The sequence below is a fragment of the Tachypleus tridentatus genome, chromosome 7, assembly GCF_004210375.1.
Source record: "Tachypleus tridentatus isolate NWPU-2018 chromosome 7, ASM421037v1, whole genome shotgun sequence".
In the NCBI taxonomy this organism is placed as follows: Eukaryota; Metazoa; Arthropoda; class Merostomata; order Xiphosura; family Limulidae; genus Tachypleus; species Tachypleus tridentatus.
This window is the reverse complement of record NC_134831.1, coordinates 127,500,316-127,522,935: the sequence shown is the minus strand read 5'-3', so window position 1 is coordinate 127,522,935 and position 22,620 is coordinate 127,500,316. Positions and strand designations below refer to the sequence as shown.

At 31.0% G+C, this 22,620-nt stretch overlaps 1 protein-coding gene across 1 annotated transcript; it reads right to left on the bottom strand.

Moving 5' to 3' along the window:
- Positions 1-2,155: 2,155 nt before the first annotated feature.
- Positions 2,156-22,208, bottom strand: LOC143256557 (uncharacterized). The gene is made up of 6 exons (XM_076513921.1): positions 21,840-22,208; positions 17,051-17,186; positions 15,231-15,366; positions 8,806-9,268; positions 6,819-6,892; positions 2,156-5,286 (listed from the first exon to the last, which is right to left on the bottom strand). The coding sequence occupies exons 1-4, from the start codon at positions 21,961-21,963 to the stop codon at positions 9,059-9,061; spliced, it is 606 nt and encodes a 201-aa protein (XP_076370036.1). The 5' UTR covers positions 21,964-22,208; the 3' UTR covers positions 2,156-5,286; positions 6,819-6,892; positions 8,806-9,058.
- Between the last annotated feature and the right edge of the window lie 412 nt (positions 22,209-22,620).

The window sequence follows — 22,620 nt, the reverse complement described above, 5'->3', positions numbered from 1 at the left end:
AAATTGGATTATTAGTTTTTGAACAATTGGATCCTGGTTGTAAAGAAACATCTTCTTAAAACTGTAAATAAATGTTCTAATTTCTGTAACATACAATTATATTTAAAATTTCACGGTAGATAATAAAGACTAATGTCTTTATTACTCATATAATTGTATATGAGTACAATAATTATTAAATTCCACTGCAATTTAGTCTATTTGACTAAAAAAAAACATTATTTCTCTGTTTTTATTGGTTTTAGTTTTACACTTTTATTTAAGATTTTTTGATTTAGGTATTTCACTACAATTATGTTTGTCACACAGCCAATACTAAAAATGTTCAAATGTTATAAATATAGAACTGAAGAAAGGTAGGGTGTAGAAGAGAGTACCCACCAAACGCAACGATTCTTAGGGTTAACCATTCTCATCTTTTTTCGCAAGTATTCGCTACGCCTCTTGGATACACTACACTGAGTGCCGATCAAATCTTACTATTTGATCAGATACGAATTTGTTTGTTTTTGAATTTCGCGTAAAGACCAGAGGGAAGACAGCTAATCATCGCCACCCACTGCCAACGTTTTACCAACGAATGGTGGAATTGACCATAACATTATAATGCACCACAATTCAAAGGGCATGTTCGGTGTGACCGGGATTCCAACCCGCTACCCTGAGATTAGGAGACGAGTGCCTTAACCACCCGGTCTGACATGAGTTGGCGGTGGGTGTTCTTGATTATTTTGCCCATCTTCTAGCCTATTACTTGGAAATTAAGGAACGAGTATATGCAGAATAGTCCTTTGTGTAGCTTCGTGCGAATTGTAAAACACAAAATACGTGATTTAGTTCATAACAAACAATGTTCCACTCGTATTTCAAAAACAACTTTAGGGGAATTGAAGGACTGAACTTCTATATAAATCGACGAAGAGTAGTTTACCAAAAAAATTAATACAAGAAATCTGTTTCAAATCCTATTAGTCACCAAAACAGAAAATAAACATAGAAAAACCAATACAGCCACATAAGTTCGCTTATTAAAAATTCTAGGTTTTTGGCTTTAATTATTTGGACTAATTCGTTTGCAGAAGCTACGATAAAAAAAACATTAGACCAAGAAGCAGTTAACGCTATTATATTGAGTCACGATAACCTTAGTTCGTTTTGACAAAGATTTTGAACAAACCGTTGGTAGGTTTAAGGAAACTTCTATGACTATTTCAATCCAGATTACTTTGTATATCACTTCAACTTGTTCTTAAATTATTGTATTACACACCAATTTATTATTCTTAATAACTGTATTAAACACAAAGTCATCGATGTTTCTATTACATTTCCAAGGTTCACTGTTGTTAATGATTTTAACTACTTTTGTAATTAATGAAAAAACATTGGAATTAGTTAATTACGTCACTGTTGTTAATGATTTTAACTGCTTTTGTAATTAATGAAAAACATTGGAATTAGTTAATTATACATTCAAGCCGTTCATTATTACTTACTATTATTTTGTACTAGACTAATAAAAAAAACAAAAGAAAAGAGCCGAGTCAATTGCACGTAGCAAGAGGACGAAGCCGATGTTATGTAGGTATCATTACTGGAAACCACAACTCAAAAGATAAATTATTTACTTTAACCCATATAAATCATTTTTAATGTATTGTATATTATAAAGTTTGGTTTTGAATTTTGCGCAAAGCTACACGAGGGTTATCTATGTTAGCCGTCCCTAATTTAGCAGTGTAAGACTAGAGGGAAGGCAGCTGCTAATCATCACCACTCACCGACAACTCTTTTACCAACGAATAGTGGGTTTGACTGTCACATTTTAACGCCCCACGGCTGCAAGGGCGAGTATCTGTGGTGTAACGGGGATTCGAACCCACGACCCTCAGATTACGAGTCGAATGCCTTAACTATCTGGCCACGCCACGCCTATTATAAAATTGTGTGAATGATAAACTACACTACTATTCAATAATCCAATTTCCTTTCGTTATTATTCAAGCCTAATCTCATTGGGTTAATTTATCCTCATGGTAAATGTGAAATCCGTAATTCTTATTTTCAGTAAATGGATTTTATTCCAATATAGAACTTTTACCAACTGTACAATATTCCAATACATTACTTAATCAGTAAACCAAAAACACCAATATCCATAAATAAAATAAAATGTTTATTTCACGTGTTCAAAATACAATCATTACACATTGTCTTGTTTACAAATTTCTCCGCTACACTTCGACAGATACCGTGGTTTAAGCTTAACATTTCCTTCCTTCGTAAATATGCAAAAGTGTAAATATAAATATACAAATTACAATGAATATTTACTAATCTAGAGCACAGTAGAGTGGAATATTTTATATTTAAGACTAATAAAGGAAGTTCAGAAAATCAATACAAGTCACAATGTATTTTCAATCTGCAGCCATTATAAATTGTTTGAGGTTTTTGGAAATGTGACTAATTTGGTAGATTTTAACATGACAACAGCAGCTTAAGGCACTTCAAAGGTGATTATCACAAAGCACGTGGCTTGACTTCCTAGATCTAATACGTATCTTAGTTACAGTATCAACGAAAAATAATTTTTGTAGTTAAAATAACTAAATAAAATTACACCAGAACTTGTGAAATGAGAAAATTATGACAAAGTTAATAATAACTTGTTACTTTTACAACAGATCTGTTGAATTAATCTTCTATGTACCTATAAATATACAACATAAACAGATAACTTGGAAATGTTACAATTGTCTTGTAAGACACTAAAGAGAGCTACTTTATTAATAAAACTTTACTATACATAACACTAAACAGGCATCTTTCTGCAAAACTTAAGAAATCGTCCATTATGTACAACTAAACAAATACAACTTGAAATAAATCAAGTTATGTCAGGTCAAGAAAAATCATAAACTAAACAAACATTATGACATTCACCAACTTAGGTTGTAAAAAAACTCACAACTGTCATATGTTTTATGTCCAAGTCCAGCACTGTATTTAGTGGTGTGGGAACATAACTGATAAAATTTTTTTATCAGTATCAGTATGAAGAGTCAGACAACACACACACACACAGTGACATTTACTAAAATCACTAACTTGTCAGCTTCAATTTTTTAAAGTGGTTGTTGTGTACAAACCTATTACAGACACTGCATTTTGTCATTAAGTTAAAAAAGAAAAAACTAGTTACAGAAACTAATTCATGCTATAATGAATCTGCTACTAAGGCAGTTCTACAGATTAATGGTATTAATATATCCGAAGATCACTCTGAAATACAAAGACAACAAATACAACACACTCATCTGTAAATCTGGAGATAAGTAGCTTGAACTGAATACTCTCACTCCACTACATTTAAAAACACCTAAAGAACAATCTGAGTTTAAAAACAGAACATCTATTCAGTTAAAGGTTACATTTATTCTACATTTAAGTTTTTGAATGAAGTGAATAAAGACAAACAAAACCGAAACTTAAGGGACTTCTATGGTGGTGTTCTCATGGTTATTATTTATGAGGATGTATATATTAATACAAAAAAAGTATGAAACTTATTCATTTTTTAAATGGTGTAAACAAAAATGTGTTTCATATTATCAGTGCTGCCTAATGGGTGGCCAACAACAGAAATTTGTTTAAAAAAAATTAAATAAAAGTCTTTAATTACTTGAGATAATTTGTTTCTTGAGCAATGAAACTACTACAATAGCAACATCTAACCAATGCTTACATACACTCTACATACACTGACTCTCAGAGAAAAACAAAAGAATTTATACAAGAAGTTTTGGTTTGAGTTTCTGTTGACCAAAAATTCCACCATGGTCACTTTATTTGAAGACAACAAAATCTCTATTTACACTCAACTATTTCATACGATTTTACTACACCTAAATACAGATCATGTGATGTGCCTAATCATGTGTAAAACACATGCCAATAACTAATAGATCAATAAAAATCATGCCCAGAAAGAGAAATAATGCACAGTTCTTGAATAATACCATCAGTTCAGAGAACAATTTTCAATTAAACCTTCCATCTACATATACATACATATAATGATACAGATCTACACTGTAAATCATAACATCTCAATTTTCAAGACACGTCTCTCATTTCGTACAGTTTTCTTAACCTATAAACAGTTGATGAGAAATGTTAGAAAACATAGCAGAATAAAAAGCTTCTTTGTCCAACAGAAAAGCAATGACTGAATGCAGTCCACATGGAGATAATACAGTCCGTACATAGATATTTCCATATATCTAAAGTATTCTTGCTGTAGTTTTACACAAACACAACCAGTGAAAGAACATTTACACATAGTGTCAAGTTGTACCATCAAAAGGATATTAAAGTCATACAATGGTACGTATTTTAATGACCATACATACTAATAATTAATAAAAGACTTTGGGAACTTGGAATATTTGTTGAAATTGTATATATTCATTATGTTTATAATAGTATTTTACTGAAAATGTTCTTTTATATAAAACTAAATCTTGCAGTTACACCAAGTGTTTAAAAGTTTTCTCACCTGTTCATTTCATTCGATTTCATACTGTTGCTTCTTCAAAAAAAATATGATTTTAACTAAAAGATATTCCAGATAATACTCACACTAGGAATGACTACAACAACCGTTTTCTACTTTTATAAACATACAAATAACTGACATTAATGTCTCAAAACATATTCTAACTGATTTATTAGTGTATTGGTGGAGTTCTGGGAGTTTATCCACCCCATATATACATCACAACTAAAAGACGTAACAGCTTTGGAAGACAATTGGAAGTTTATTCACCACACATGAATGCCAAAAGGTAAAACCAATTATTAATAGGACAGAATTATTCTTTGACTTTAATTAATACAAAATGTTATTGTGAAATACAATTTTGTAGTTACTATAAAAGTAACATATGTAATTAGGCAATTCATAATGAACCTATTGAGGTGTTAATAGATTCACACTACTGTATCAACAAAGTACAGCATCCTAACAGATTCTTTAGACATTACAATTACTTGTATTAAAGATATTTAAAAACTCCAAGCATTCTCTGAAATGTTCTCTTGGCAAAAACCAGTTGGTGACACAAAGTGTCGTGTAAAATAAACATCAAGTAGATAACATGCTCACACTGGCTTGACCATCGTAATAACTTTCCATGGGTCTTGTTTCTTTTGAGATTTACGTTGCTAATGTAAGCATAGGAAAAAATATTTCACATGATGTCTGTCATTTTCTTAAGTCACCTGCAAAATATTATCAAAACATCCATCAACAAACAGCCAAAATAACTGAAGTGTAATTTTAACCAGATCATAAACTCAAGTAAAATTATGAAAAGTAAATGTTTTTAATAGTTAGCTTTTTATTTATATTGAAATTTGCTACGACATTTTATAAAAATCAAGAAAACACCTTTTATTAAAATATGTTAAAAGATAACACCCTTCCATCCTAAAATACTAGAGGCTTATGGTTAAATTTTAAAAGCTAAAATTTTACAATGTCTGTACAAAATATACGTGCATTACATCAAATATGAAACTGTATCATTACTCACTAGTGCTGACCAAGAGAGAATAAAAATAATACATACAATGTAATAAAGTGTTAACACAACACATGTTAATGTATATTCACAATAAACTACATGTATAAATATTGTCTTCAGGTTTTACAATATGTGCAAATGTATTCAGAAAGAACCATGAGAGTTTGATTGAAATACAAACATTCAATTTAGCTACTTACAATTTGTTTTATAATTATAGTTATGTGGTAACAGTGACAACTTTAGCATCAACTGTGGCACATATATAAATAGTATTTTAAAATATGTTTTGGCCAAATGTTTAACAGTATATTTACACAGATGAATGTTTACCCTCAATCAAAAGCCTTGTGGATGTGGAGCTGAGCTGAGTGGTTCCTTTTGGTATTTCACAAACAACTCACCAGGTGATTTCAATCAATTAAGAATCTTACTTGCATTACTTAGCTCTCATTTGCTCTGTGATCAAGTTAGTTACATTTCTCTGCCCAACCAGACCTCATATACCAATTACGTTTTCAATTTTCAGTTCAGATCTAAGCACAGACAGCAACGTATCTCAATACGGAATTTAAGTTGCCTTGAAAAATATGGCAACATTTCCTATATACAGCACATGATTTCTAAAGTATGACTGTTGCTATTTTCTTACTTCTGAAAGAGAGCTAAAGAAATTAGTTCAAATATTGAACAATTAAAATTATAATATCCACAAGTCCAGCCTGTTAGGCTTAAGGCACAGATTACATCACAATCCTTGTAACAATTTTTTTATGAAATATTCAAACAGTAATAATGTTATTAACTGTAATACTGACAGTATCTTTATTCACATTTCTGTGCAACTTGTGTGTTATTAGGGACTTTGTACGTAGTAGTCATGCAATTAAAAGCAGTTACTAGAAAAATGAGTTCAGAAAGCCAATCAAACCCGTTCGTATCCCCATTAGATCGTCTAGGTTTAAATGCAGAGTAAAGACTGTCTCACATCAAGAACATTTCTTTAGCATAAAAAAAATTCTGTGTATCAACTTAAGCCAGTCTAAAAGACAAAAAGACAACATACGTTTTCAAGAGCTGCTTGAAAGGCTAGGGAGTAAACATGTTACAAAAAATACTAATAGTTTTCAATTAGATTATGTTTAACAATTTAATTTTAAATAAAATGTAAAATATATTGTTAGGCATTTCAGTTTTCTTTTAAATAAGAAAAAAACATCATTTCACCTGCAATTGTTCACTTTCTTTTTGATGCCAAGGAGAATGCACCGTTTGACGCATTTCCTTGATAACGTCTAGAACTGTGGAATATAAAATAGAGTTGGATGAGCAATTGCTATAACAAAATTAAATGTACAATGTTGGTAAAACCAAAAATTCTGTACAGTGACGTGACACAAACTTGTTTCTAAACAATAACTTGTAGAAAACAGAGCTATAGAGTATTAAAAGTTTGGAATCAAACTGAGAAGTGCTAACACAAATAATTATATCCTTGTATTTTAAGTCAAACAAGAATCATTTTAGATGCAGTGCATTGGAATTAAGTTATGCTATTGCTTTCAAGGTACTTCAGTTGAAATGTTTCTGTATAAAACATGTACAATGTATGGTTAGCTAAGACCTTTAAAACTATAATTTAAACATTCTGATACAAAGCAACTTCTTAAATATTGCTTGTTAGACCTAATGAAAGAAAAGCTGATCTGAAAATTACCCTAAACACAAAAGAAACACAATATTTTTGTAAGTTACTTTATAAATGACAAATACATCAGAAATAACTTTCATACTATTATTAACACCACTCACACCAAAATTTTCATAAAGAACTAAACAAAAATGTAACATCAGATGACCATTTACAAAGAAAAAACAAAAGATACAAAATACATATAGTAATATTAATATATTCATTACCTCATAAATGTATTAATCAAACCCAGTACAAGCAGACCAGTAATAAATGAATCTTATTTTTTAAAATTAATTTGCTGCATTGAATTAATGGTATATAGTATGTTATACAAGGCATGTATGAAAGTCACTACTTCATGTCTTAAAAACATATTTTTAAAATGAAAAAAAAAAACAATTACATTATGATACAATCATAAATGACTAATACCTAAGCCATTGAAGAGGAAGTAATTAGCTACTTCTACATGCACAATAAGATGACATAATAAATCATGTTAGAACATTAAGTCTTTATAGATATAATAGCTTCTCTTAAATGTAGTGAATTATTTACAATGCAAATATACTAGAAAAATAATATCCATAATTTATGTTAAACATGGACTTTTGTAGAAAAAATGAGATAAGAAATGAATAAAACTTGAAGGGTACCATGTTCAAACTGACAAAGCAATATGCCTTTAACTGTAATGGATGTAGAGGAGTTCATCAGGAAGGGGCTGTTGCTACCCCTGAGGGTAATAACACATAATAAAATAATGTTGGTAAGTCTCATCTGATCTATTATAAATTGTATTATAAGCATTTCAAATCCACTGTTGTACACAACTGCAAATTAGACTTTTTGCTATACATCGAGGACAGTCACGTCAGATATACGACTTTCATTCCAAAGTGAAAAAATAAAGAACGATTACTATATGTTCTGAAGGAACAACCTATGAATACTACTGTTGTTCAACTGTAAAGAGAACACTCCCATTTAATGAAAAAGTTAGGGGATACACACCCCTTAATCTAAGTTAAAATTAAGATCATGACAAAGAGATAATAAAAAACAAAATGTTAGTTATAAAAAGCCATCAAATAAATTAATCAAATTTAGTGTGATAATTATTTGTAGCTTGACTGAAGTTATGACTTTCAGGAAACATTTACAGTATGCCAAATTCTCAATTTTAGGCCTATCTGTAGTAGACTGAATAATTTTATAACTTATTTCTAGGGCTATGAATTGATAAATTAAGTGCATTTAATAAGAATTGAGTTGTTATTCCATCCTAAAGATCTGCTTAAGAATCAAAAGGAAAATTTAAAACAAACCCATTCAAAGTTGTGTATAATTTACTTTGAACTGATCAATGAAACATTACCCTGTTTTTATAGTATTCTAGCTTTTGTGAAATTTATGGCTATTTGCCAGCAAAGTATGACAAGAAACAATGAGTAGACTACACGATTGTTTCTAACAGATGATTAATGACTTTTTTTTTTTTAGAAAAATTATACATACCCTTATTAAGTTCACTTTCAGGGAGAATGACCAAACCTTCACAGTGAGCATGTTTTACAGACAAATCTTTTGACAAGAGTTGGGGTAGCTTTGTGGCAGAATTAGGTTCCAACTGTTCAGGAACATTTGATGTCTGCCAGTCTGATCCGTTTGTTATACTTTCACTGACCTTCACTCGTTCAGTACAACATCTAGGAACCGATGATTCTTCGTTTTCTGTTGCAGGTTCATCTAGCTGTGTTTTAAGGTGATTTTATGAAATGTTTGAGTCATGCTCTGGTGAAGAATAGTGAAAATCCACAAAGCATATTCCATCATCACAGGTTTTTTCTGGATTCTTTTGACCAACTCTGCTGGAAGTTCCATAAATCGATTCTTCTTTATGATAGCCATGGTAATTTTGCAACTTACGAGAGCCACGAGACGGAAGTGTGTGGTAATGTTGAGGACTGTGTTCTGGAGTCTGAAACGTAATTCATGTAGCAATAAATATTAAATGAGAATAATGGATTAAGTCTACTATATTATAGTTTCACTCTAAGTGTATAAACTGTGAAATCTGGTTACAATTTTTTTGAGGTACATATGAAATAAAAATCTAGATAGTATACATAAATTATTGAAAGAGCCCACACACATGTACAATTTGCTATAGAAATTGATGGACCCATAAGGTTATGTCTTCTACTTAAGGGAATTCCAGTTTACACCCAAGTAGGAAAAATTCTCAAAAAAGGTATTTTTTCCTCACTGGTCAGAAGATTCCAACATACTATAAAGCATGGCTTTGTGCTATTTTTAAACTCAATGAATAAATTAGGTCACATTATACTACAGACTTCCTGATATGTAACAACATTCACTATACTTGTTGACGGACTTTAATCTGTAGAGAAAGTCTCCATACATGGCAGTACCCTGTTATTTTTAAAACAATTTAGCCAGTGGTATCAAAAAATTTAAGCTAAAATCAATTGATTTATATTATGTTATTGCTGTTATAAGACAATGTTGAACTTCTTGACACTTGTGAAGGTATATCTGAAGACAAGTCAGAACTGATCCAATCTTGGCAGTTGTTATGGTTTTAAAGTTTTCAAATTCTGAAGGAGTCTGAAAGATAATCAGGTCCACTCAGAAGTAGCAGTTTCTCTTTGACCCACAAGAAGAATTTGGAAGGCAGCCACTTCTTAAATTAATGGAATTTTGGCATGATTAGTTTAAATAAGAACCTTGTACAATGTTAAAGTTAAAAGAACTTTACATTTAAAGACAAATTCTTCAGAATTTCTGAACCTAAAATAGATGCAAGTCAACCGGCCACTGTGAGAAAATGTACAGTTATGTGGTATCAAGTGATTCCCAAAATTCATTGTTACAATAAAATCTGTAATAATGATTTGGAAACATAAGGATTTGACAATTCTAACAAAAACTTGTAATCACAATTTCTATAGACTAAAGAAACTGAACTATTCATTGTGTGAAAATGTAGCAAATGTACAACAGATATATTTTGTTATATATATATATATATAAATAGAGAAGGGTGTACAAATCTAAATCAATGGGAGGGACCAGATTACAATTAACTATCCATTTTCAGGCCAGATCAACAGTGTTGAATCTTACATTTTATGATCCACTTTGAATATTGGTAAAGATATTCATTGAATATAAAAAGTGCTAAGTAAATAAAAGAAATGCAAATAGGATAGAATTAATACTTTGTTTATTTTAAGAAAGTATTTTTTTTAATTAAGGAGGAATCCTTCCAACACTCCAAGACTGGATCAAACCTGTACGCAGGCTATCACATAGACAACCCTGTTCTGGGAGACCAGTTGTACAAACAATACTTGATTGTTTTAGCACACCCAAAAAAGAACAAAGTTTACACAAACTGCTAATTTCATCTGTCTTCATAATGGACATGTTTTCCATCTGTATGTCCACATATTTTAATATATCTTAGTTGCTGGTATATCACCAGAGATGCATTTGCTCAATTATGGCGTAAAGGAGATTTTACATAACATTTCCTCACTATTATTATCACTACAAATCCATATCTTTCCAGCTCCATGTGTTTTAATTCCTGTTTACACTTATAGTACTTGGGGTACAGTTGCACACCACTTCTTCAACATCTATAATGTAACCTCTTCTGTGGAATGTGTAGAATTACATCAAAACCGTTTGAAAGACTGTAGAAAACCAGTAGTCTTTGTTGTTTTCATTTACTGAGAAGTCAAACAGATAATGTTTTTCAGTGATGTCGAGAAAACCCACTTGTAGCGAAAAATACATGTAAAGATGGCTTGTTTGGGTTGAGAAAAATTTTTTACGTAGAGGAGCAAACAACGTTTCAACCATCTTTGGTCATCATCAGGTTCACAAAGAAAGAAAGAGGTAACTGATTGGAAGTTGACCACATGTATGAAAGGGGTTATGTAACTGAGTGTCAGAATGCAGAGGGCGTGCTTAGATGTTTGAATATATAATTTTATATTATTTATTTTATTATTATTATTTATTATATTTTTAATATAGGTATAAAGGTGTTCCTTTGTATTGGTTTAGTTTGGGCTTGAGTTGTTGTATAAGTAAAGCTTCTTTAATTTTGCATTTGTTTCTTTATTTAGTATTTGAGTGTTTTCTATGGTTATGTTGTGTTTATTTGATTTGCAGTGTTCGAAAACGTGTGAAGGTGACTTTTTATGTCCTTTGAATCTGGTTTCCATTTTTCTACTTGTTCCCCAATATAGAAGTTGTGGTAGTTGTCACATTGTATTTTATAAATAATGTTGGTGTGGTGTTTGTCAATGTAGTTTTTACATAGAAAAGACCTTAGTTTTGTACCTGGTTTTTTAACAAATTTATTATCAACTTGAATGTCATATTTTGTTATTAGGTTTTGCCAAATGTTGGTTATTTTTCTGCTGATGTCGGGAATATATGGTATGCAGCAGTATATGGTTTCATGATTTTTTTAAATCGTGGGATATATTTACTTTTGTTTTGGTGTGTGCATATAATGTTTCCTACAGTTTGTGGAGGAAACTTATTGATGTTGATGAAGTATTGTTTAATTTTGTCTTATTCTTTGTTAATTTTATCTGAAAAGCATAGTTTTATGACTGTGTTCATTTTGTTTCTTGGTATGTTGAGTTTTTGTTTTGTTTCATGTGTTGAGTTCCAAGGAATGTATAGTCCAGTATGGGTGATTTTTTGGTGGATTTCTGTTTTAAATTGTGTGTTGGTTCTTGTAATTTTGAGGTTAAGAAACGATATTTGATTGCTTTCTTCTTGTTCACATGTGGAGTTGATGTTGGGATGTATAGAGTTAATGTGATTGAAAAAATTAAGTGTGTGTTCTGTAGATATGAATCCAGCAACCGTGTCATCTACATATCTGTACCAGTATAGTGGTGAAAACAATGCTGTGTGAATTGCTTGCATTTCAACTTGTGTCATAAAAATATTGGCTAGAACTGGTGATACTGGGTTGCCCATGCTTAGGCCATTTGTTTGTATACAGTTGTGGTTGTTGAAAATGAAGTTTGTCTTCATCGTGGTGAATTCTATGAGGGTTGCTATTTGGTTGCTGGGAATGTCTATAGATGGGTTAGGGTCTTGGATATAGAGTTCCAAGGCTATCTTGCAGGTTTCAGTGATTGGAACTTCTGTAAAGAGGGATATAATATTGAAACTGGCCATTAAGGATTATACTGGTATATATATGTAGTTGACACGGTTGCAGGATTCACATCTACAGAACACACACTTAATTTTTTCAATCACATTAATGCCATACATCCCATTATCAACTTCACATGTGAATAGGAAGAAAGTAATCAAATATCGTTTCTTAACCTCAAAATTACAAGAACCGATACACAATTTAAAACAGAAATCCACCAAAAAATCACCCATACTGGACTATATATTCCTTGGGACTCAGCACATGAAACAAAACAAAAACTCAACATATTAAGAAACCAAATAAACACAGCCATAAAACCATGCTCACCAGATAAAATTAACGTCAAATTAGACAAAATAAAACAATACTACATAACATCAATAAGTTTCCTCCACAAACTGTAGAAAACATTATACACACACACACCTAGACAGAAAGCAAAATCAACTAACAAAAGTAAACATATCTCACGAATCAAAAAATCATGAAACCATATACTGCTGCATACCATGTATTCCTGACATCAGCAGAAAAATAACCAACATTGGGCAAAACTAGTAACAAAATATGACATTCCAGTTAATACCAAATTTATTCAAAAACCAGGCACAAAACTGAGGTCTATATTATGTAAAAACTACACTGACAAACACCACACCAACATTATTTATAAAATACAATGTGATAACTGCCACGACTTCTATATTGGAGAAACAAGTAGAAAAGTGGAAACCAGAATCAAAGAACACAAAAAGTCACCTTCACACGTTTTTGAACACTACAAGTCAAACACAACCATATAAAACACTCAAATACTAAATAAAGAAACAAATGCAAAATTAAAGAAGCCTTACTTATACAACAACTCAAGCCCAAAATAAACCAATACAAAGGAACACCTTTATACCTATATTAAAAATAATATAATAAATAATGATAATAAAATAAATAATATAAAATTATATATTCAAACATCTAAGCATGCCCTCTACATTCCAACACCGTTACACAACCCCTTTCAAACATGTGGTCAGCTTCCAGTCAGTTACCTCTTCCATTCTTTGTAAACTTGAAGATGACCAAAGATCAAAACGTTGTTCGCTCCTCTACGTAAAAAAGTTTCTCAACCCAAACAAACCGTTTTTAGATAATTTTTTATTTACGCTTTAGAATTTTCTTACATTTATTCCTTTACTCTATACTTGTTTTCCCATGAAAAAAATGTAAAGGAAACTATATTCACTTGCATGGAGTTTATTCTACCTGTCATCCAAAATGTATTAAAACAGTAAATATAAGAAGAATCCAAAAATGTATCTCAAACAAATATTGAATGCTGGGTGTCTAATATGTGTATAGCAGGCACATACACTGCTGACCAAAATCTTAAGGCCAATGAAATTGAAGACAAAATATACATTTTGCATTGTTAGACTCAACCAAGGGCCTTCAGTCAATAAGGATGCTCTCTCCAACATGCCAAATGTAACCAGCTGCTGTTTGACGTCCCTGTATAACCTGAAGCTCCATTGTTCCATGGAAGAAGAAAGCACCCCAGATCATGATGGAACCTCCTCCACTGTGTCGTGTAGAAAATGTCTCCAGTGGGATATCTTTATCGTGTCAGTAATGTTGAAGCCATCTGGACCATCCAGGTTAAATTTTTTCTCATCAGAAAACAAAATCTTTGTCCACTTTTCTGCATCCCATGTTTGGCGCTTCTCAGCAAAGTTTAATCGAGCTGTTTCATGGTGTGGAAGGATGCGTGGCCTCTGAAGACATTTACGGTTTTTAAAGCCTTTCTTTCGTAAATGCCATCTTATTTTTCTTGAGCTGCATTCTGCATCCGTAAGTGCCTAAATCTGGTTCGATGATCGGCTGGTGTCTTGCCAGACAACCCGTTGAATCCTCCTGCTCAATGCCGGCAAAACTTTCTTGGGCCAACCACTTGAAATTCTCGTTCTGTATCCCTCAGGGTCTTTTAAGAAATTTGCAACAGCAGTTTTACTATGCCCAATCTCACCAGCGATGGCATGTTGAGAGAGACATGCTTTTGCAATTCGACAATTCTGCCACGTTCAAACTCTGTCAACGTTTTAGCCTTTGCCATGTTTTTACCCAATGTACCACAGAAGATGTCAGTGGGAGATGTGGACAACGCTAATGCTTGAACACAAATTACTACATTTTGTTACGTGTTTACTGCTTAAAGCTTCATTTCAGTATGGTCTTAAACTTTTGACCAGCTAGTATTTAGGCTAACTTCATAGTGTTCACATTTTCCGTATTAAGTGCTAAAAAGTTTTTAATTTTTATTTTCCCTTTTCTTATTTTCATCTTTTGAAGTTGTACTCAAATAAGTGGTTGAGTCTAACAATGCAAAATGCAAATTTTTCTTTATGTTCATTGACCTTAAGATTTTGGCCAGCAGTGTATATAAAATGAATAAATCACGTATCTGAGAGCAGTAGGCCTAAAAACAGTGTATACAATTTTGAGTACGCTAAAAGGTTAGTAACTCTGGTTTCACAAAACAAAAGGATTACACAATTAAAATCATAAGCATCCAGTTTCAACATCTTAAATTATGTAGCAAAAGCCACAATGTTATAATAAAACTACCAAAGGGACTAAACAGCACATCACAACTCTTTCTTTAAATCGTTAGTCATTTAATTTGTATGTGAAAGTAATTTCAAGATAATATATTTCACTTTACCTGTATACTCTGAGAGCTCTGCTTCTCGGGTTCTGCTGTTGTTAAACTGCCAGAAGAAAATAAACCAGCTGGGTTGCTATGGCTTCTCTGTTGACCCTGAACCTTCTTTTTTAAATCCCGTACTTGTTTCTTTAAACTGTTGCGTATAAAAAAAATACATCAATAAATGTTGTTTTATACATTAATTTTTATAATCAATATAAAAATCTAATGAATAAATGCATTTTTCACCACTCACCAGAAAATAATCTTTGATAAATGCAGCAGATGTATTTATAAATATATTAAGTGTAGTCTTCTGGAAACATCTCTGAGGTGTAACATAGAAATCTGTATACAGCAATCTTTTGTATGGACTAACCTGTTTAAATAATTCTAACTAGGACCTAAGAATGAAAAGATCGCTCAAACACTTCAAGTATCATACATGAAACATTAGTGTCTGAATTAGAGCAAGATATTTTGAGGAATACACAAGTTACAAGGTTTGTACACAGTCATTATAATAAAAATTCAAGGACTTTAAGGTTTTAATTGCTGTTGTTTTAATGACTCCCAGTAACAGTTATTTATAAATATTGACAACTTCTTGGTCTTGCTGTTTGTTTCAAAGAAATTAAATCTGCAATATTTTCTTGAGTCTTCACATTCCACATTGTTTTTCATTCTGCACATGTGATCTCATCACATTTCTTTTTGTTCCAAGCAGCAGTGTATGCCTGTATTGTAGCATCTTTTGTGTTCTTTGATCCAGTTTTCGAAATTATCTTGGCCTGACCTTTTCCTGTTAGAAATAATTTTTTAAAGGCTTCAAACTCAGATCTCATATTATATTAACAGTACTATATCATTTACCTCATTATACTAATGTTTTTATGCTTTTGCTCTTGCATTTAAGCCCCTCCTCAGCTTGTGTTATTCAGATATGTTGATGTCATGAAGTATTGTATGAAGATGTTTTTCTGTTAAAAACTAATTAGAATCCTCAAAATTGTGAATTTGTTGTTGTGGTAAATAACAGAAATTCAGGTAATTTTTTTTAGTTTTTAGGACATACATTACCTTGTCTCCAAATTTAATATTGTATAGAATCAAAACATTAAAACAAAATTATAGTTAAAGTGGGCAAATAGGCAAAAATGACTTTTATGATATTATTATTTGCATGTGCAATTTTCTTTTTTTTGTTACCAAAGGCAATCTCCCCAAAGTGTAAACATCTGTTTTATTTTTGTTGATCCCTTTAGATGTCAAAAACTCAATTTTTTTCTATGTATTTCAATAAGATACTTTTTGAAAGACCACAGATACCGATTATCAGTAACTGATGACAGTACGTAGGTAGCATTTGGACGAAATACACTCAAACTGCTAACTAGATCAGCAGTATTTTTTTTTTTACAGTGGTCACACCCTGAAGATGATCCATGTAAATAATGTGTGAAACAAATATGGAAACAGTTTTAGTTGATTTATGCAACACCCACAAGTAACTGGAAATACAGTGTTATAGTTATATTTTTCTCAAAGTTAGCTCTTACCATGTACAAGGTTTTTACAAAAGATAAGAAGGTACTTCATACAGGTGCTTCCATATATATTAACAATACTTGAATCCTTAATGTGGAACAACTTTCAGGTTTATAAAACTTATAATTCTTCCTACAGAGGGCATAATTCAAGTAATAAGTCAGATGATACAAAGGCCTGTTTTTAAGTGTATTGGTGAAATTGAAATGAAATATTGAAAGGTGAATTTATAGTAAACCTAGTTAGTAAATGCAGGAAATCACTTTAAAAAAAAAAGTCATTTATCTTACTTTTCTCTTTCTTGTAAAAGAGCTGCAACACTCACACACAAGGGAACAATTCCTTTCCTGGAGTTTTTAATGACAAAAGCTACTGCACGTGAAGCAAATTTTCTTTCTTCTCCACATTCTGGTTCACTACTTCCATCTATTCAAATAATAATGATAATATATTTATATCATGGTCATAAAGTTGACAATTATAGGTATACTATTAGAAACACTGTCATGCACTTCAATGATGGTCATAGAGTTGACAATTATAGGTATACTATTAGAAAAACTGTCGTGCACTTCAGTGTTGGTCACAGAGTGGACAATTATAGATATACTATTAGAAAAACTGTCATGCACTTCAATGATGGTCATAGAGTCGATAATTATAGGTATACTATTAGAAAAACTGTTATGCACTTCATGTGCAATTAAATTTATAAAAATGATCACCTACAAGCATCTGTTACATAGATTGGTGTAGGGTAAAATAATACATTGATCAAAATTACAATTAAAGTGATTAATATAATAGAAAATGATCAAATAATTTAAAATATGTGTTTCTGATTATTACTAATTTTAATTATTCTAACTGTCCCAAGTTTTGTGGAAATAATCAGTTAATTAATGAGATAATTAATGAATTAGCAAAGTCCACTGAAGTTTCAGTTGTAATTAGTATATTTGAAAAAACAAACAGATCTGAAATATATAAAATCTTTTTTACTCCTTTTAATAACTTTGGCAAAATTTATTTACTACCACTTTTCTCGTGTCTATCAGTTGATTGTAACATTAACATGATATTGTTGTGTAGGAAAAAAGACATTCTATCAGTTATATTAATGAGCTACCTTTTCATAATGAGTCATTACCATCTATAATTTAATGTTCTCACACATTATACATGGTATTTCAAATTATTTGAAAACCATTCACACATACATACATAATGCTAGTTACATCCTTTAACCTTTTAATTGTAATTAACTAAGTTCTAGAATCATGAACAATTATAAAATATTTCAGTGTGATAAAATTTATTTACAAAATCAAAGTATGGTAATAAATGTTTTTCTTTTTCTCTTACATATTGATCTAAAGCTTCAAAATAAATTTGATTTAATAACAAACTCCAAAACATAACACTACATGACAAAGCCTAAAGGTAAGAAAATATAAAGCAATTTATAATACATTTTCATCTGCATGAAATCATTGAAAAATAGAGTCTGAGCCAAAAATGTAAAATATATGTTTAGTACCTAGAGCAAGTACCACATTCCTGCCAGTTTTCAAACAATACATTAACAAATTTTAAGAACAATGCAGGCCAGGATTTTCTTACAGAATTTATTTTCTTTGGGAGAAAGGATTTTATTTGGTGGCTAATGTGACATGGAGTATGCAAGCAGAAAAGAAACAGTATGCCAATAAACATGGTTTTGTAACCAGTATTTTACAAGTAGTGTCTACATTTATACAGTTTTCAGGGCAGATAGCTTTCTCATACCAAAATTTACCATACAGAAACACAACCTAGGTTAGTAAACTGTAATTATGATAAATTTTGGTTACATCATTTTACAAATCAGATTTTTGAGTAAGGATTAACAACATATTTATTAATTTTTACTTTTAACACTAATTAGCTAATTATTATTATTTTATTCCAACTAATGTTATCATTCAGAAGAACCAGCAAAATAACAGGTTTGTTATGGTTGACAGTCTACTTATTAAGACTCCGAAGTCTAAACTTCATAATATTGGTGTTTTATTTTATCTCTAGGAACCTCAAAATACAAATTTTGAATGGAAACACCAATGTTTAAATCACTGTACTTCATACAATGTTATTATACATAAATCTGAACTTACTAAGACAGGGCAAATTCAAGTCTCTAAATAATGTTTACAACCATAATGCCCTTTAAGTTGTACTAACCCTACAAGTAAAATAAAATGTTTAGATCATAAATGTTAGACTCCTGGGTCCAATATAAGACTAACACTAAACTATAACATAAAAATTTAGGGTAACAATGAACATTCCAAGTCCATCTAAGCTGCCTATCAACTTAACTAAACAAAGAAATCAAAGCCAACCCATATGCAAGTATATATCGTTTGCATATTAATACAGATTTCTCTTAAATTTAATACGATCACCATACCTGAATGATAAGTTTTAACAAGTGTAAGATATGAACTTAGAGTGAAACCAACCTGGGCATCAGTATGGATAATTACTACTTATAAAGTTTAGTATGTTTCTGTTAATATTTGTGGCTGTAGTCCCAGTAACATCTCATTGGGTTCAACCAGTTTAAGAGAGTTATTCTTAAATACAAATCAGTCTTTATAATAAAATAAACCAAAATAAAAAGTAATAACATTAGATACACTAAATAATTTAATCAATACTATGAACAAAAAGGAACAATAAATTAATATACCTTAGGCAGGGAAAACAGAAACACCAACTGCCTGCTTGAAGTATTGTTGAAGAATTAATAGTTTTGAAAATTTGAACTTAACTGTTATTTTGATCAAAGAAAACTGGTCAATCCACCTACAGAGTATAGCAGAGGAAAATGTCCTTGTTCATTACATTATAGTTTCAGGCATTTATAATTTATAGCAGTGATTTTCCCATTGTAGAACTAAAGTAAATAAATTAAGGTAACACCTAGTGTCCATGAACATGTAATAATGTTAAATGTGATTCAAAGAAAATAACATGTTTAACATAATATAACAAACTTTACTACTCCAATATGCCCTTCTACCAATCATATAGAGCTGGTTATGGGAAGTAATGAAATATCTTCCCTAAAAGCTAAAAAGAAAAACACAATAAGCCTCTAGAAAGATAAATAAATGAAAAAGAAAGTAATCATGTCAACTAATGTTGTCTTTTTGTTACAGGTTCTATTAAAATTCATTATATAAATAATAACACTAACACCTACATATCTGCAAACATGAAATGCAAAGGTTTACTACAGTTTTTCTAGGTAAGATTTGTAATGTATGAAAGTTCTTCTTATAAATACAAATATGCAACTCAGGGATATAATTCACCTGCCATTACAATTTTGTTTTTTATTAGAAGACATTGACTAAAATACACGAATGTATTATTTGCAAGAATTTATTTCATCTGAAGTATTAGTAATCTGTGTGAATTACACTGCCAAAGAATGTTCATTTATTGATAAATGGTAATAATTTACCTGTCTTAAGTTACTTTGAAATTGTTGACATAATACTATTGTCAATTCGACCAATATGGAGACTAGTGTGAAGGCTACCAAAATCAAATATTCTTATTGTTATAGCTTCAGACCCTTTAATTCACCTTTTCACATTCAGTGGAATTATCAGTAATTATAAACATATTAATACCAGCTCTTTCTCTTACAACACTGCAGTATTTCTTTATGTTTGTTTAATATATTATAGTTAAAAGATCCTTGGTCATAGCATTTTTAGTGATGGCAATAAACCTGTATTTGTATGATGTCTGATGTATACGGGACTCCAAAATGCTTTAAATATAAAATAATTTGATTTATCCAAGTGTAAGTTAAAGTCTGATAAAATGTCAATTTAAGTTTCATAAAGACTTTAATATACATTTGGTTTGTTTTTGTATTTTGCACAAAGCTACACAAGGGCTATCTGCACTAGCCATCCCTAACTTAGCAGTGTAAGACTAGATGGAAGGCAGCTAGGCATCACCACCCACTGACAATTTTGGGCTACTCTTTTACCAAGGAATAGTGAGATTGTCCATCACATTATAAAGCTCCCACAGCTGAAAGGGCGAGCATGTTTGATGTGACGAGGATTAGAACCCGAAACTCTCCGTCTACTGTCATAACCACCTGGCCATGCCAGGCCTAACATATATTTGGAAAAATCAAATGATACTATACATATGACATTTAAATATATTTCTTTGTTATATTTTCTACACAAGTCTTAACATGTTTATCAACATGTTACCCAAAATATTTAATGTATTAGAATAAAACCTTAGTCCTTTATGCAGTTATAATATACAACTTTCTTTTTTACAAAGTTTCATGTCTAGAACATTGAATTGGTGGGAAAAGTTTAAAAGATGGCTACTAGGATGACACCTATGATGTAAAGGTTGTAATACGAGGACATGTGTATATCTTTGAAATTTTCTCTTAAAAAAACAGTTGCAGAAGATCTGATGTGAGATGATTGAGGATGCATTGTCTCTTTTTTATTTCATTATAAGAAAGATAACACTAAGAGAAAAATTTTTGGAGGGTAGGAACCATCTTCAGTTAGGATTTTTATCTTTGGTCTTTAAAACAAATTTCTTCTAGAAGTGGTGAATGCAGTATCTTTAAGGGAGCTTACGGTGAAGTTTGCTAAATATTTTAATGATGAGAACTGGCTTTAAATGTTTAAACTGTATTTTAAGGTTTAGTGGATTAGACAGCATTTTCTTCTACATTTTATTTGTATACCTTAAGTAAAAGTAGCTTTAATAAGAGTGGGTTATTCTCAAAATAATCTACAAAGTATAACTTAAGTTATAAATATAAGCTTTTGACAAAAATATTATAGCAAAACTAAAATATACAAATACGTTGTAATAAAATACAATGCTCGTTAAGTTTAATGCGAGTATTTTCAATTGCAAAGAGTACGTTTTACAAATCCTGATAGCGAAAGAAAACTAAAAAAGCTCCGTATTTAGGCCTAACAGTTAAGGCTTCCCAAACATGTTTACTCCTGAATTAATCATTTCACCCACCACTTGCACTTCCTCCACTCGTGCCGACTTCATCTAAACCAGCACTTATTTGCTGAACCCATTCTGCTAACTTTTTCCCACTTTCTCGAAGTTCTCTCATAGTTTCTTCAGTTTCTGTTTTCATTTCTTGAGATTCTAAAGTTTTGCTTATATACAAAAATACCTAACTGAAATGTGTATAAAATAATCCAAACAACTGGCAACACCTTATGCAACTTCCAAAATGAAACAACAGTGTTATAACGACTATATGATCTTTTCTTCCAATCTATGTAAATCTATAATCAAACCATTTACAAAACGAACAAGTACTCAACCAAATAATAACACACTGCCATTATCATACAACGACAAGTATACACGTACTCCTTTAAAAACGATAATATCTTGACTACACTGCACCGCCCTCCTTGAGGTGTAATAACAGTTAAATTATAAAAATTTGTTTTCTTTGTTTGAAATTAAGCACAGAGCTACACAATGGGCTATTTAAGCTCTGTCCACCACGAGCATCGAAACCCGATTTCTAGCGATGTGAGTCCGTAAACATACTGTTGTGCTACTTGTGGCAATTATTAAAATAATATTAATTATATGTGACTTACCTGTGAATAACTTTACGATCGTTTTTGTAAAATACTGAGTAACTGGTTCCGTAATGATAATATTTAATTATCACACTCCCTATATTTTTGTTATAAATTTATGAATTAAATATTTTGTATAATAAATAATCACAGTGAACATTAGTCGTTTCATTAGTAAATTAGCTTTCTTTACT